The sequence below is a fragment of the Cydia strobilella genome, chromosome 4, assembly GCF_947568885.1.
Source record: "Cydia strobilella chromosome 4, ilCydStro3.1, whole genome shotgun sequence".
Taxonomy (NCBI): domain Eukaryota; kingdom Metazoa; phylum Arthropoda; class Insecta; order Lepidoptera; family Tortricidae; genus Cydia; species Cydia strobilella.
Window position 1 is genome coordinate 8,475,417 of NC_086044.1, and position 17,841 is coordinate 8,493,257.

Consider the following 17,841-nt stretch of genomic DNA (forward strand, 5'->3'; position numbering starts at 1 on the left):
TGTAAAGCATAGGGATAAATTCAGATATTCCGTGACAGTAGAGGTTATCCATACCATGGAGACTATATAAAAGAGCCAAATCTCTATGTATGAAAAGTGTCCATCAAAAAACAGTAATTAGGCGGCGCCACCATACACCGAAATACTACCAAAAACAACCTACGTAATTTGGTCGGGTTATTTGTTGCCTTATATGGTTCATGTTATACTCATGTCCCAGAGCCTAACTAGCGCCACCGGAGAGATTAGGAACTATTATTTAAAGCTGAAAGCGGTCACTTTTGCAACAATTCTGCCATAAGAGATTGGCATCCTTTTTATACCATCCATAATCCATACCAAAAAATAGGTCCATAGATATGATATGGGTCTGAATTTATTTCGTTGCCACAGAGATTCCGATACTGAATTTATGAATAAAATGTGGTAAGCCTAATAAGATCCATACTAATAAGCACATAATAAGTAATAGTACTACCGTACAGAAAATAAACTTCCTACAAAACCGATGTTTGACAGCGATTCAGGGACGAATCATGCTGTCCCTTTCTTATGTATGGTACTATCCCTTTCGGCTATTTAGGGTTGTCAAAATTCAAGTCATTATCTTTTCTGTGGTCGTACATGCAAAGGGACGTCAAGTTGTGCCAACCCTAATAATTCCTCGGAGTTGCTCGGAGCAATGATGAGCCGAACGGAGTCGAGAATTACTGAAAGGAGGAGTTTCGTAGCCCTGCATGGCCTAAGCACTATTTTTATACCCCACCCCATATACTAAAATGAGTTAGGTTGGCCAATTTAGGTACTATAGTCTGGCAAACCAATTTATCAGTAGAAACAGGTGGCAAATACGAAAAATATAGGCGTGAATAGTTGATATGCCCTATAAATACTATAGTAATTCTAAATTTCGCACATTTTTTTATTGACGACTTTTGCCAGATCATCCTAAATGTCCTGCTTTCTAGTAAGAACTATAAAGACAGCAGATCGGCTAGATAAATAGGGCAAGGAATTGTCATATAAAAGTATTTTTTTTTTGGATTTTATAGCCTGGTTACGAGACCTTTAAGCCAGGTCTTTGTTTTTATTACACTGATCAAAGTGATCTATACCGGGTGTGGCCTGTAACACGAGCAAAAAATTAAACTGTAGGATGTACCTACTCTTCAAATTTACCAACATTTGTTCACAGAAATTTTATTATGTTTAAAGCGTAACAAGCAACGTCAATTACACTGATGACAGCGTACATTGAAGACAATATTTACTTTGCATAAAAAATAGGAAGTCTAGTTTTCATAATTTAAAAGTAGCTGAACAAATGTTGATCAGTTTTAGGAGTACAGCCTACAGTTAATTTTTTTGCTCGTGTTACAAGCTACACCCGGTATACTCGTATGTACTAGACTAGAATTAAATTATTCATTAAATTAGATTAAGGTACTAACATTGAAAATGAGTGCACCATTTCGCCGTTAAACGCAAGTTTGGCGAAACTTGTATAAGTTTAAAATGTGTTATACTTTTTTGAAAAAATAAATTAAAATTAAAAAAAAAAAAGAATAAAATTAAACTTTTAATAACGAGTGTTTTTGTCAGCTATCGTATATGTATAGTATGAACTATGAATTTTCTCAAATGATTTTTACGCCTAAGACCCTAATCTATTAAACAAAACCCATTGTTTCTTTTATGCGAGCGGTCAGCTTCCGTTTTGAGCGCGTGTCAAAGCAACAATGTCGTTTAAAAAACTGTTATATCGTATTGGTTTTAACCCTTAAATGCATAATGATGTATATATGCATCGTATATTTGATGGTCCGTGGCTCAATATGCAGCTATCCAAAATCACATTTATTACTTTTATACAGCATGACACATCTATTTCAATTTATTAAAAAGTTATACAAAAAATCATGCATTTAAGGGTTAAGGTTCAAATCTATGTAATAATATGAACGCTCGCCTCCATCGAGGTGATCGATCGTCCTACATTACCAAAACGTTAGACGTACATAGACTTGAACCTTAAATTAAAACCACCACGATACAGTTGCTTTATAAAGGACATTGCTGCCTTGACGCGTGGCCACAGAAAACCGCCTGGGGGTGGTCTGTGCGCGTGGCTTATACGGGAGCTAACCGCTCACACAAAAGAAACAATGGCTTTTGTTTAACAGATTAGGGTCTTAGGCGTAAAAATCATTGAGAAAATTCATACTATACACGACAGTTGACAAAACACCCGTTTAAAGTTTAATCTTATTGTCTGTACATATTCATAGTGCTTCGTTTTTAGTTTGGCCCGATCCACTTTTAACGGCCCGGCCACGACGGCGGCGGTAACCATAGGCGGGAACGAAAGGTCCGATCGCTGCCTCGCTCTAACCTATGGTTGCCGCCGCCGCCGCCGCCGCCGCCACCGGTCGCGCAATGTCGTGGCCGGGCCGAATGTGTTAATTTTATCAGCAGTATTTGTAAAAGAAAGGTATAAATAAAATGTACAAATCACATATTCAGTTGTTTATTATCTATACTGTACTCAAAATTGATCCGAAGATCACATCACATAGTAATTTCATAAATAATATTACAATGTCATGTACTTTCTGTGATTGCTCGTGAATAAAAAATGTTCACAATATTATCAATATTTTGTTCACTGGACCGGTTTACCTTTAAGTAGACTGTACTACATAATTAGATACCATTAGGAAGGTACTCAAAGAACTTACAGTGTATTTGACGAGAGATATAATAATCAATTATTGTTGCAGTTCATTTTTTTGTCAATATATTTACAGTTTTACATTTTTTTTTGATTTACAAATAAATTCTTGAATATTTTATTAGGTCATCATTATTCCACTTGGATTTATAATAACAGTACTTTATAGTTAAAAATATCACAAAAATGAAATATATTATGTGAAATATATTATAACACGCAACATTAAAAATACAACAAAAAGAAAAAAATATAGAATCCACTAGAAACCTTGGGCCAGAAGAGTCCCTTCTAAACAGGAAGGATACTTTCGATGTTCAATCTTTCATAACGGCAATTTGATACCATAGTAATTTTATCACACTAATTAATTATAAAAGTAATCGATTGTCTTACAATAAATGCGTCAGATCATAAAATTTTGTTTATAAAAATTATAGGCAACAAATAATCCATGAAACGATAAATTTCAACAAAAAATAAAATGACAACTTATACATTTAAGAGTCTGCGTGCCGTATTGATAAAAGTGAACAGTTCACCCTAGCCACTAGCACGGACCGATAATAACAACCAACATAAACACAAACGCAACGAGTTCTAATGAGTTTGACTCCGCTTCCGATATATTCACCTTTTATCGATATGGCATTCCACTTACGATACGACAATAAATATATCATAACACGCTTACACATTAATCACTTCTTTAATTCCGACGCTAGGAATTATTTCATAATATATACCTAAAAATATAATCACGGCACAAGTATCCCTCCGACTAAATTACTAACGTAGTGTCACTTTATGAGGATTTAGAATCAAATATGTATTATGTATCTTAAATATTTTTTATTATTAATATATCATTATCAAAATATCCACTAAATGGGAGGAATAAATCAAATTATTAATATTTATTCTAATATTAATCGCATGACTGATCAACAAAAAGGATATGGACTAGGAATAATATTAGGCATTAGGCTTCCATGCCTCCGGGGTGCGCGCGCCCGGACTCGGCGGCGGCGTCGAGGCCGAGTGGCTTGTGCCGTGCGGCGTGTGCCGTGCGGCATGCCACGCTCTGTGGCTCGCATCGCCACCGGGGCCGCGCTAGCGCGCACGCCCGCCTCTCTCTATCCGCATATCACCCCTACATACATACGACGAGATAAATTTGATCAAAACGTTAATACTGTTTGTGTCGAAAACGATAGCTATTTCGTGTACTTCCCCGAGAGGTAATCGGACTCGATCGCCGGTCACTATTTTGTGCTTCGATAAACGAGGATCGATATCAATAAAATAATGATTATCTAGCAAAATCTATCTGGAATAAAGCCGACGTTCTATCCTAGAATTTAAATAGCTTGGAAGTATGCCTTCTTCATTTTAATATTGTCCGATAACGTTCATTGTATTTCGAATGTCTGTCCTCTATCACTCTACGAGTGTCGTGATCTATGCTAAGTGTGAACCGGGCGGCGCGCGCGGCGTCGCCCGACGGGACGTGAATTGTGCTCCGGCGTCAAAAGTTTTAGTGCCGAAGGAGAGAAGCGGCTACTCTATTGGTGTTTCATTACTGGTTCACTTAATCTAAACTACTGTAAACTTGTCACCTATTAAAACAAAATTTTATAATTCATAAAAAATTAACATAATTCTCACAAAAATGCTCACATTAGGAGTGTGGTGAGGCAACTTTTGACACCGGCCTGGGCCGTCTCGCCAGAAGCTGCGGCCGGCGCGGCGGCGCTCAGGCCGCGAGCGTGACTCACGCCGCCGCGCCGCCCATCTCAACATTATATCGCTTATATACAACAAGTTTGTGCGACGCCAAACGGCAGACGCACCGATCTTTACAGGAACTCATATCGTATCTTAAAAAAAATATACAATAGTAATAAAACATTTGAAACCTCACTAACTACTATTTGACGATCTCGGTACGACCTCGATAAAATTACTCAAACGGCTCCGGCGCCTCGAAATCTATTCATATCACAATCGCATGACCGTGCCTGAGAATCATATCCCGCTACAATATGTACACACTCTTTCCCGAAGACTTACTCGTAAGGAACGTTCCCGGCGGAAGCGAGTCGCGGGCCGCGCCGGCGGCGTAGGGCGCGACTCGTTTCGGCCGCTCTACAGTCTACACTAACCGATATTTACTAAGATATCACCACCTCAGCAGCGGGAGCGACAGTGCGATCCGGCCGAACCTGCCGAACCCGAGTGTGCCAGAGGCGCGATCGATATGGAATACCGCGGCGATGCGGGCCGGTACCTGGGACCGGACTCGGATGGGTGAAGAACTAGGTGAGGGCGAGAGGGGGGCAGAGGGGGGGGTGAGGGTGAAGGGGGAGGACGGGGCGGTTAGGGGGGTCGCAGGGCCGGCGGCAACTGCACGGGGATGTGGTAGTAGCGGCAGGCGGCGCGGCGGCACGAGCCCGAGGCGGCGTCGCGGCACACCACCACGCGGCACCCCATCACCTGCAGCCCGCACCCTGGAACGCCACAACCGCCATGTTAAAAACTTACTAAACTATACAACGACCCCACATCGACACAGGTTTAGGTAAAATTACATTACACAAAATTAAATACACGATAGGTAACATTATTTGCCAAAATTTAAGGTAATGTACAGTTTGACCCATTATTCCAGTAGATTCCGACCTGACTGTTATCAATGGATCGAGAAATTAAAATGATTGCATGCAACTACTGGGGCAGTGTCGAGCAATACGACATTTTATCTTATGAAAATGACGTACAGTTTTGTCAAGTAATTGAATTTGATACGTTGTTTAATCTTTATTACTCAGGCAAGATATTATATATATATAAATATATATATGAATAATGTATAAGTATTATTGAAAATATAAAAAATGACACCGTTTTAATAAATAACTATAAGACTAGATAAAAGGTAGGCTAAATAATTTAATACATATCTAACACTACCTACATTTCTATTACGAACGTATATAAAATATTAAGGAGTTAAGTTAGGTCCGTCTATATGGAAACGAACGTACTAATAAATATTTACTATGTTCTAATATTCTAAATAATTACGGACTACAAACCACTTTAAATCAGTTGCTACTTATTGACTATTAACATTAGTCATACTCATACACAGTGATCAATCATGCATAGAATACGAGGGAAAGGAGAGGTAGTACCTATAAATAGTAAAGTGAAATATGTAAGTATTTTAAAATAGGGTTGTAATTAAGTCGTTCTAATTAAAATTACTGTCAAAACACTAGGACTAAAGGACTCACGACAAGATTTGATCAAAATTAGTTTAATTAGTGCTTTAAGATGTTGGCCTTTTTAAATAAATAAATGTTGTGACAGTAACCAGACTGAATGATTAATATTTTAATTGAGAAAGTTACACGACTTATTTGCAGTGATTTAAAAACTAATCATTATTGGTATAATAAAAAGCAATTAAACCCACCTTCACGAATATGAACAAATCTGCAGGTAGGTCTTGTACATCCTTGTCGATTAAAATCTTGGCACACCGGGAGGGTGTCCAGTAACTGAAAATATAATAATTTCTTATTAAGGTACGTTATATTATCCTTCAACATGTTCGCAAGCGACCATACAGTACTTCCAACGACCCCTAGGTCTAGGAACCAGTGACCAAAGTTACATATTCCGTGGTTATGTTAGAATTTTCACTCGGAACAATATTGTATAAAACGATCTCTTAGTACGCTTGTATTAAATATTGCGGACGATTTCAGTAATAAATGAGTACCGCTTACGTTACGTTGCAATGAATTACTTAATTATTGTCAATCGACTTGGTCTTTTTTTGTAGTATCAAGTGTCCTGATCATTGTGGAAGCTCTGTATGGTGACTGCTATATATAGGTAGTAGATATTACTACATCATGAACAGTTAAGACTTGAGTTTAAATATTTGTTGGTAAAATATAATTATCTTTCTCAATACAAGATAACGGTTCATGAACAATTTTGTTATTGTGTTAATACTAAATCTAGTTGATAACTTTTTTGAACATTCATACATCTGACATTGAACAGTATCCTTATTGTACAGCCGTCTGAAAAATAACGCTGAAATAGTTTTTGTAATATCAAAGAGCAGGGCAAGTCGAGGAACCGTAGTATTAGATAGTACGAGACGTGTCACATGAGCAAATAGAGCATTCGATTGGCAATTTCTAACAGATTACCGTTAAAGAGAAGTAGACACTAAAACACTAATCAGAAAATAGAACAATGCGTGTGTAGTTTCTCATTCGCTACATAAATAAACAATAAACGGGACACACGGAAGGCGAGAAACGAAATTGTTCGCTGCTTTAATATTACAATAACTTTACAAGATTCGTTGCACAATATGATTGGACCTTCCAAGCATTCTTTCACTGACTAGCCCGCCGGGTAAGTGTGTGTCACCTTTATATTGTAAAATCTGTTGATAAATACATTTACACAGCATTTAATACGAGCCGAAAGAGTGGAACTCGTTCGCGTTTCCGTTACCGTCAGAGAGTGGTGTTAAGATACGCTGCATTATGCACATAATAGGTATGAATATATAATATCTAAATGGCATGCAGAACGCTTGAAGTATAATCATTATTGCGCAGCCAATCTCATTTAAGCGTGACTATATTTTACAAAAAAGCTAAAGCATGATGCTAGACAACTTTTACCAGGGCAAGGGCGTACTAGAGGTTTGTAGCTTCCAAAGTGTACCCAATAAATATGTACCAACTGTTGCTATAACAAAGCTTAAGAGGCTGTGTGGGGAAGTTACGGTATGTGGCTGCATCGCCGTGATGATTAGACACCGCCCGTTCTCGGTGAGACACGGGCCGGTCATGCTTCGGTCGTAGGCATGGTTACAATGTAAATAGACAAATAAATTTAAGTATACCTTTAGCTTACATGACAGTTCTGGACGTGACATGTTAGTGGTAGTACAAACTGCAACATAATGACCATTAGAGAGTGCGGTTACTGTACGACAAACAAAAGAAAACCAAGTATTTATTATTACATCTACGTGAACACTTGAGTAAGCACCAGATAGGCCTCAACGTAAGCGAGGATTGAAGCCGCAACTGCGAAGCACTTAAGCATTGACGGAGAAAACTCGAAGTGACGTGTCTGTTGAGATGCTAATGATGTTGTCGTGATTGGACCTTAAAAGCTTGAAAGCAAGTGTGGCTTCGAGTCACTTCGAATGTCTCCTTTCACCACTTTCATTTCAACTACCAACTACGCACAGTTAAAAATAAAATTAAATGTAAAAGCATTAAGGTTGGAAAAAATCTATATTATTATAAATATATCCCCCTTATTAGCGGTTGATAGTTGACACTGGTAAGCGGTGAATTTCAATGTGCTAAAAAGTTGACGAATAAAGTAGAGGTGTAGTTTTAAAGTGCAATATCAGCAGTGTTTCAGGGGTTTTCTTCCGAATAATGTCAATCAGTCAACTTTTTAACAGTTGAGAAAATTTGGCTTCATTATTTTAATTAACTTAACCACCTAAACTGAAGCCGCCAGTGAGTGAGTGTGTCATTATTGGTAAATTAATAAGAAGCATTTTGTAGGCTCATTAGTCAAGTCATGCTCGAGAAACGGTTCAGTTTAGGCGACAAACAGGAAATCACTTATACTGAGGATATTAAAGTAAGCTGATTGTATCTTACCGGGTGTAAGCAAGGCAATACTGTAGAGTGACTTCTTCCACATTTGAAAGCAAGTATGTCGCACTATACAAAACTAAAAATCATCAACATATAAGTTGTAGCATCAACTGTTCATTACAATATAATCAAATACAGGTACAGCACAAAGACTAAATGGCTGATGTGGATGATGACATTGATACACATGAGACGCCTGAGACGCATAAGCGATGCCATCAGTTCGCGACCGTGCGTTGCGGTCAGTCAGTCACAGCATATCCGAATCATATGTGTCATCATTGTACAAGTAGGTAGGTACTTTGTTAGATTCTAAATTGATCGGAAAACACGACACCTGGAAACCTGCATAGGCATAAAAGGAAGATATAATATCATAATGTCTAACTGATCCGCGTTTATCTTCCTTTTGTGCGTGAATGGCTTGTCGATTAAAAAGCTCACTTCACCAAAGCGTACCTTTACCCGCTGGGCGCTGGTGTGAATAGCCGCTAGGAGTGATCGTGTGCTCGGGCTGTTGGTGGCACTATTAACAAGCGCTTATTCTACATAAGCACTCTTTTAAGCATGAAGAACCAAACTAAAATGTCTCTACTGAAGCATAGTAAACGAAGCAAGCTCAATTTTTAGTATGTATATGGATATTTGCGCTCATATTGTATTGAATTATTGATAAAATTAAATAGTAAAAATCATAGCTGTGACTGAGTTTAAATAAAAAACAGTTTTAGGCCTTTGAAACAGTTTTCTATTCTATATTTTAATAATTATTTCTCTTATAATAGAAACATAATTTCCATCATTTATGATTATGACATCGTCAATTTAGTCTTAAAGTTAAAATTCTTAAATATAAATGTAATAAATTCCGATAAACCAATCGATTCGAGCGTCACAATAAAATAAAAGGGCATACAAAATGTGGATGCTAGCAGAGATGCATTCGCCGGCAGGGTGAAGGGTTAGCGTGCCGCGGAGCGGGTTAGAACAGAGCTCGAGAGGCTACGAGGGAGTGCGCGGCGTCTACGCAGGTGGCAGGTGGCCTAATTGCCAGCGTTAATAAGCGACATGCGTCGAGACGCAAGGTTACAGAGTCAACCGGGAGAAGTTAGGTGCAAGCGTGCGGGCAATGGCGGTGGTGGTCACTGCACGCGGCACTCGTTACCTGTCCGCGCTCGTCGGTGTAAACCACAAAGGGCGCGTTGGTCGGGGCACAGCCTGACCGTCCCAACACAAAAAGCGACAAAAGATTGCAACGACAGCCGAAGCGGTCATTCGGAAGGCATGTAACAGAAAGCGTTCAAAATAAATAGAAAGAACGTGCGACCGAAAATAAAAAAGCGGTGGCGGCGCTCGCCGCAACTGTTGCGCTAGTGGTGAGCACGCCGGCACACTGAGCACACACGAGGAGCCTCTAGAATAATGAGAACAATACCTGATGAGCCAAACGTATAGGGTGGTGGGTTCTATTCCATGCGAAAATTAGAAGGCGGCGGTGTTAGGTGCGGGCCTGCAGCTGCAAGCCGGAAACCACTAAGTTCGGGATCGACACATCGGCCAAAGCGCACCCGTGCGGACCTCCTCCGAGAACAAGCGTGTACGTAGCGGGATCGACGGACTAAGCGCTCAACTCTCAGTACGACGATACTCACGATAAACGACGATCGACAAGAGGTAATAAAAAAACGTACAGTCATGCATTCAAGCGTTATTATTACCGGGATCGTAGATACGAGAAATATACACGCATAAGATAATAACGGTAAGTGAGTAGAATACACAATAGAATAGATATAGCGTTACACTACGGAGACTTCGGCGAGGGCGAATCCTCTCGCCTCGTCCTTACAATAATACAATACAAATGTGACAACACGCCTAGCGCTAACCGCCCCGACAGGCCGGGGCTCACACTCGGCCACACAGTACGAGTCTCTACGCGGAGACCCCGCGCCCCGCGCCCCTCCGCCCGCGGGAGCCTGCCGAGCCCCGCTTATGTCGTTTTCATCTTTTTGTAGGGGTTGACCGCGGCCGCGGCGGCGGCGGCGGCTGCGGCTGCCGCCGCCGGCGGCGTGGGAGGAGGCATCGCGTACATGTACGGCTGCTGGTAGTAGGCGGGCATGGGCATGGGCGGCGCGGGCCAGCCGCGCGGCATCATGAAGGGCGCGCGCATGAGGCCCGCCGGCATGCCCGCGCGCGCCTTGAAGGCCTGCTGCGTGTACGCGGCCGCCGCGTGCGCCATGGCTGACTGCTGCGCGGCCAGCGCGAGCGCCGCCGCGTAGTTCTTATGGGCCACCTCCTTCGCCACCTGCGCCGGGTCGTGCTGTGGGTCGGCGGCGGCGGGCGCGGGCGAGGCGGGCTGTGCCGGCTGCGGCGGAGCGGGCTGCGGCGGCGGCGCCGGCGTGGGCGTCGGCGTGGGCGCCAGCGAGGCGGTGGCGGGCGTTCCCGCGGTCGGGGGGGCGGACGAGACGGGCGCGGGGTACTCACATGACACGGGCACGAACGGCTGCTGCAGCTGCATCAGTTGCTGGTAGGTCGTCGCCGGCTGGTACACGGGGACGCCCGCTTTGTCGGCGGCGGGTCGTTTGTACGGCATCACACCGGGAAAGGCCTGAAAGATGAAAACGATCGATGAGTATCATAGAGCGGAGGCCTGCCGTCCGGTCGATCCGGACGATAGCATAGAGATTGTATCGATCCCGACCGTGTCGAGATACTTACGAAATTATCATAATAGAAGGATCCGACGCTCTTCATGTCCATCTGAAACGAGAAACAATACGGTTGAACGGAGGTTCTCGGGTCGCGAGGGTGGAGGGTGTCGTAGTGGTGCGCCGGGGCGCGAGGCGAGCGAGGGGGGCTCCCGGTCGCCTTGCGTGCCGGTGCGCTACGGAGGGAGAGGCGCGCGGAGGGAGAAGGAGCGAGGAGCGGAGGTGAAGCGTGCAAAGCTGGCGGCTGTACCGGTGGCGGCTCGAGCTCGGCGGGCGCCGGCCGTTTCTTGCCCGGCTCCGAAGTCGCGCTCGCTGCCGGCTGCTGCGCTGCTGCGGCCGTCTACGTGAAGCGAAGCGTCGCGGGACGGGACAGAAACAATAACGATGTAGTAGATGCACAGAATACACCTAAAGCTTGGCAAAAGGTGATATTATGCGATAGATAAAACTAAAAATAAAGTGAAGCGTGAGTGCGACGGAAGCGTGGCGCGAGCCGGCGCTGCGGCGAACTGAACATAATAAGCTTTGCGAACAGAAGCGGCGTCGCGGCGAGCGAAACCAAGCGGAAGAAGAGAAGCGAGCGCGAGCGAGCGAGGCAAGAGCGTGCAGCCTGGTGGCGTACCGCGCCGCGCGCCTGCGCCTTAAGGTGCGCCTGCAGGTGCAGGGGAGGGTGGAAATAGCGGCAGGGGTCGCGGACGCAGCGGCCCTTGACGGCGTCCATGCACACCGTGACACAGCCGTCGTCGTGCGCGGCCACGGGCGGCGGCGGGTGCGCGAAGCGACACTCGGACTCGGCGCGCTTGCATGCGCCGCGCTGGAACTCCCGGCACACCTGCACCACCACACACCAGCATGTCCGCCGCTCGCGCACCTCGCTACGCTCTACTCGCCCACTACCCACTAGCCCGCTAACCCGACACCCTATCGGCCGTGGCTCCGGCCTCAAACCCTACACTCGCTGCTGACTCGGCCTCATGCCCCTAATAACGACCTCATCGATTCCACTTCTAAATGTACATAGCTCGACGCAGGCATCAGATTTTACGTTTTATATAGTTATTCGCATCGTCGAGCAAAATTTCTGGGAAACATCATTTATGAAAATTTAATTTCGATATTCGGTACTGGGCCCTAAATTTTAGTAATATATGTATTGACCTCGACCGGACGCCGCTTTTGTTTATTTCAATCAAATTTAATACCAATTTAACGAGATACGCATCCGTCGCATTTATTTGTACATTTCAATATCATGGGGATTTTTCGATATATTAAAATATTGGACCACCCTTTGCTATTCTGAGTAATTTCCGGGTTAAGCATTCGGCAACTACATTGTAGGCGCAAATCGATGTAAGAGCCGTTACAGTCCAGTAAGTGAACTTTCAATGGTACTGTTGCGCCAACAGTGCAGTCGCATCACCAGAGGGAGTAAGCGAGTGCTGCGAAGCGCACGCGCGTCACAGACACACGGGACGGGCATGGACCCGGGCACCGAATCATGCGCCGGAGACCAATGTTACTCACAATTCAGTCTAATATCGACAATACTACTAGGGACTGCAACATTATCAGTTTTCGATTTTGATGAAATTTCCCTAAACAAATTACTGGACTAGTTAACTGGGGCAAAGGTAATTTTTATGATCCAAGGGATATCGAACTGTCAGCGTTTATGTAGCTACTTAAGACCAGTTCGGTCCCCGGCATAGCATTATTAGGAAGCGCTACACAGGTGTAATAGTGTCGGATAGTAGTATAAAGGTATAGTTACCTCGAGACGGTCGGTGCGTGGTAGCTTTTGCTGAAGCACGGGCTGCTGCATGACGCCGAGAGGCGAGGCGGCCGCGGCGTTCGGGTCGTGGCCCAGCACCGCCGGCATGAGCTGCGGCGCGTAGTACTGCGCGTACGTCGAGCCCGGCACGCCCGACAGGTACGGGGACGTCGCCTGTCATGTACAAGCTAAGTGTTACCAACCGGTCGATACGGAAACATACATAAAACAATTCACTACCTAATTACATATTTATAACCCAGCCTTTTACATTCTATATATATACCGCCTATTGTTACAAAATCCACAGCAAGCATTTAGTACAAAATAAACCACAAGCCAATATAATTTATAAACCTACGATTGAATATTAGTCGTTTCGTGTGTTATAGTTGTTATAAATATATAGCCAGACAAGCGTATTAAACATGCATTAAACAAGAATCAACGAAATATATTTCAATTGAAGCATACGGTCTGTCCAGTAAAGCTTCCACCGGCCACCAGTTATATCGTAAGGAGAAGGAGACGCAGGGATAATGGGGCTTTATGCGGATTCTAGTGGATGCGAAGTACGTGGAAGCGCTATCTGTGAATAAGATAGGAAGTGAGGGTGTCAGGATGTGAGGAGGTGTAGTGGCTGCGGCGGCGCCGACTGCGACCTGCGACGGCTGCGTTACCTGCGGGGCGAGCAGGGCGAGACTGATCGGGTCCAATGCGGCGATGTGGCTCGCGGCCGCGCCGGTGCCGCTCACGCCGCCCACCTTACACAAAACCACACAAACACGCTACTCATCGTGCGAGAGCCGGCCCGCAGCGCCCAGCCGCGTCCGCGCCGCCTCGACGTCACCCCGCGCATCGCATATGCAACTATTCAACTACTAGGTTAGTACATCGACCCAATTTAACAACACAAGGACGAATGCAAAGAGGGACGCCGAGGGGGGTTGGCTCGCGACTTCAGCGATAGTGTGAACAGTGAGGGAACGTACAAGTAGTTAGGGTGATTAAACCAGCGTAAGGTAACCTTATACCCATTTCATACGCATGTAAGTTTGGTGAGCTGTCATGCCACTTAAGAAACTAATTATACAAACATGCTCAAGCAGTGTGGAGCGATCGGCCGCCAGCAACGAAGTTTAAGTTGTGCCTTGGTGAGTTATATACAAACATTGCTAAACGTACGCTACTGGATATGGAATTATACGCACTCATGTCATACCGAAACTTTTCATTTACATAATTTTCAAAACTTGGAAAAAGAGTGCTGCACCGATAATCATCCAAATAAAAATGATCCTAGATACATTGATCAAATGGATTCGATATGTTAAGAGTCCCCAGCAAGTTCGGCCAAATTTCACCTTCCCATACAAACGGAGTTTCGTTCTCATCTTTAAACTATGTACGTGTTGGATTGTAATGAAACTTTGCACATACAATGACATGAGGTATATCTAGTCCTGTAATTAGTTTATATAGCTAAAGTTTATAAAACCAACGAAATGGAGCAAAAACAAGTTTTGTATGAAAAACTTAATATCGCTGTTTTTTTAGGGTTCCGTACCCAAAGGGTAAAAACGGGACCCTATTACTAAGACTCCGCTGTCCGTCTGTCATCAGGCTGTATCTCATGAACCGTGGTAGCTAGACAGTTGAAATTTTCACAGATGATGTATTTCTGTTGCCGCTATAACAACAAATACTAAAAAGTACGGAACCCTCGGTGCGCTAGTCCGACTCGCACTTGGCCGGTTTTTTAAACCATGGTATGGTACATAAACTAATTACAGGACTAGATATAACCTTATCCTATTGTAAGTACAAAGTAAGTAATCTAGCTAGTCGTTTTAAAATGAGAGCGTAACTACGTTCGTATGGAGAACCGAGCTTGCTGGGGCATTGGGCTCTAAGCCCACACATTTTAAAATAAATACTAACTAGACATACTTACAACTAGCCTTTTTTTATTCAAAAATATGATCCTTAAAAGAGGCACAACTTTAACGAGAATAGTATCTAATCAAAAGTTCTACGTGATTATAAACGCTTATCAAATTACGGAATAGCAGTAATAGGTACACCGAAAGCAGCGTGTTGCGTGCAGTGAGTACAGTCCGTATTGAGGACCGATCGCTCAAGCGCTTAAAAAGTAGTCAGGGGTAGGGTGAAGGGGGTACTGACCACGGCGGGGACCTGGCCGGGCATCACCTGGCCCGGCGTTAGCCCCATCTGCTGCATTAGGGCGTTCTTCAAAGCTAAGTGGTTTCGACCGTTGATCAGCAGCTGGTCCTTCAGATGCTGGGGCGGATGGAAGTACTTGCAAGGCGGCTTCTCTCGGTTACACCGACCCTGAAACGTTAAGTAATTCCATGTTAGACGTCGAACTTCACATCAATATGAATGGTTTTCGTCGTGATAAAATCCACACAAAGTAATGTTTGGTAACACGATCCAATATGCCATTTTTGCTACCTAAGCGGAAATCGAGGGAAGATAAGGGTTACGCGTCTCAGGTAAGCGATACTTCTCGGCTCTAAGAAAAGACGAAAATGGCGGACCTCATTCGATATCATTCCGATAAGCAATAATGTATTAACGGGATGGCGGTGGCGCCGGCGGCCGCAGTTTCGGCTCAATATCGGCCGGCGTGTGCGGAAATCCCTCCATGCATCACAATTGCTGTGAGCCAGGCACGTAGCCATCAGAAATCCTCCACTCGATTTTTCCTTATATTCGCGTCTTAGGTGGTGTTACATACTTGTGAGGCGGGCGAGGGCGGCGCGGTTCGCTCGGCTCACTTTCGGCGTCAATGAGGCGCGAGATAATTGCCTTTCGGAATCGAAGCCCTCCCCGCCGCACCCGTCTGCGATGATTTATTTACATCCGCGTAATTAACTGTCGCACTACGTGACGGGAAGAGCCGCGCTGACGGCTTATCGTTGCACGCCGCCCGCGAGCCTCTTGCACCATATTTTATTCAATGAAAAAACGGAAAAGTGCTTATCGCTCTTTCAAAGTAAATACAAACAAACAGCATCTGAATATTCAGTATTCCAGTCAGAGCGCTTGCTGATAATGTCCGCATGATTTATAGAATTACTTTTGTAAACACTTTTACCGTTTGTATCTTTTATAAACCGTGGCGACTAACTTTGGTAAGAACAAACAGAAGCTCAATCTTTAGCGGCCGATCGGATCGAAGGCGGGCGTGTTCCAAATTTCTCAGTTATTAAACTTCGGCGATGCGTGCTAGAACTAGCTAGTGGAAGCAGTCGGCTGCATTTAGATTAACTTGTTACTGGCAGGCATAATGTTAGTTGGACGGTACTCCTACAGTTAAGCTCGGGATAAAGTTATTACTTCCTGTTACTCCGCGTCGTCTACTTTAACCGAGTTTCGATTCCAAGCTACCCATTTGTGAAACTTAAATGGGTGATCACGTTCCGATCATACCTATGATAACGTGAGGGCTCTACTTGTAGGTATGTAAATGGACTAAAGACTGATTTGATTATTAGCCGTATCAGCTTTTGGTTCAGTATCGATGAGAATGGATTGGGGGATCAGAGGCGGAAGGCTGGTGCATGCAGGTGTAACGCAGCGATTAGCGTGACGGATGTCCACGTAGATACAAAATGGCCGCGTCGCACGAGATGAATGGCCTATACTGCGCCACCCGCGCCCCCTCGCTGTCCCGGGCTGCCGTTCCCGGTTCCCGTTGCACATATTACGGCCAATTAATTGCTCTTCGATCACTTCTCTATTTATCTACCAATTTTTACCTGTGTTCCAATCCGGGTTAAATAATCAAATGTTTACGTCTTTAATTAGTTTTTCCTTGGTTAAAAGTACTGTTAAAAGAACACCTGTCTGTGTTGCAAACATTTCAAGAGGTTTGTGATAAATGTAGCATCATGCAGAAGCCCGTTTACCGTTTTATAGTAGGTTACAATTATACTTCATTATATGTCCAATTAAGTTAATACATCAAAATATATGTCAGTGTGAAACCACAAGGATTAAAACAAATCTAAGGGGCAACCTTTCAACATGCCCTGTTTACTAATGGGAGATGGGAGGGCCGAACGGACGGGGGTGGACAATAGCATATAGCAAAACTAATAACATTTTTGTGATAGTGGAGAAGCAAATCGAGCGCTCTTCCCTTGCCTTATTCTTTATGACACAACAATGCATGCTTGCAGTACATAAAGGGTTTCCAAGATCTCATACCATTCCCCTCGCCTATAATAACGATTAATACGTTGTAAAGACAAAATCGCCAGCTACGAACGATAAGTGGAAATTGCTAATGACGAAGAATCCTCGACTACCTGAGTACATACGAACTTCACTACGTGAGTATTTAAAAGTTGGCACCTGACTTTATTCGGCGCTTGATTACAACAAAATGACTTGAATGAGCTCCGCGCTTGCCTCTTGTTACCGTTGTGCAGTAAAGCGGCCGAGAGCACTCGGGAACTATGACGTGTATAACGAACAGCCCTCGCCTCGAGGGTACCGGCCCGAGGCACGCGCCAACTCCCTCGTTCGAGACGACACCTACGGTGTCTACTAATTGCTTCTCCTGCTGCAAGACACGGATAACGGATAGGTTTTATAACCCTGGTACAAAGTGAGCTTTAAATGACATTAATCGTAAAACCATAGTTTAAACGTGTGACGTAAATTTGCAAATGCATTTATCTCCCTAGACTGTGTGTTAAGCCTATTACCAGCCCAGACAGTACCTATATCATTAAAATCAATCGACTTTAATCACTACTGATTAGTCGCGCAAACAAATCGACCAGCCAAATAGGATGTCAAGAATGTATGTTGGGCGAGGCAAGCAGTCGTTAATCGATCAGAGCGTTCGATTGATGGATTGGCGACACGCTG

The 17,841-nt window shown here is 43.9% G+C and overlaps 1 protein-coding gene across 17 annotated transcripts in view; it reads right to left on the minus strand.

The window, feature by feature from the left end:
• Positions 1 to 2,511: 2,511 nt before the first annotated feature.
• LOC134740986 (protein muscleblind) overlaps positions 2,512 to 17,841 on the minus strand; it is a 496,603-nt gene continuing 481,273 nt past the window's right edge. For 6 of the 17 annotated variants that reach the window (XM_063673685.1, XM_063673684.1, XM_063673687.1 and 3 more), the window contains 6 exons: positions 15,121 to 15,288; positions 13,617 to 13,700; positions 12,937 to 13,110; positions 11,785 to 11,994; positions 11,173 to 11,214; positions 9,177 to 11,062 (listed from right to left, as the gene is read on the minus strand). In XM_063673685.1, the coding sequence (XP_063529755.1) occupies positions 10,445 to 11,062; positions 11,173 to 11,214; positions 11,785 to 11,994; positions 12,937 to 13,110; positions 13,617 to 13,700; positions 15,121 to 15,288 (1,296 nt within the window). In that variant the 3' untranslated portion in view covers positions 9,177 to 10,444. Of the gene's footprint in view, positions 5,242 to 6,212; positions 6,298 to 9,176; positions 11,063 to 11,172; positions 11,215 to 11,412; positions 11,503 to 11,784; positions 11,995 to 12,936; positions 13,111 to 13,462; positions 13,526 to 13,616; positions 13,701 to 15,120; positions 15,289 to 17,841 lie in introns of those variants that run through there. The other 11 variants (XM_063673693.1, XR_010127841.1, XR_010127840.1 and 8 more) reach the window with 11 other exon arrangements.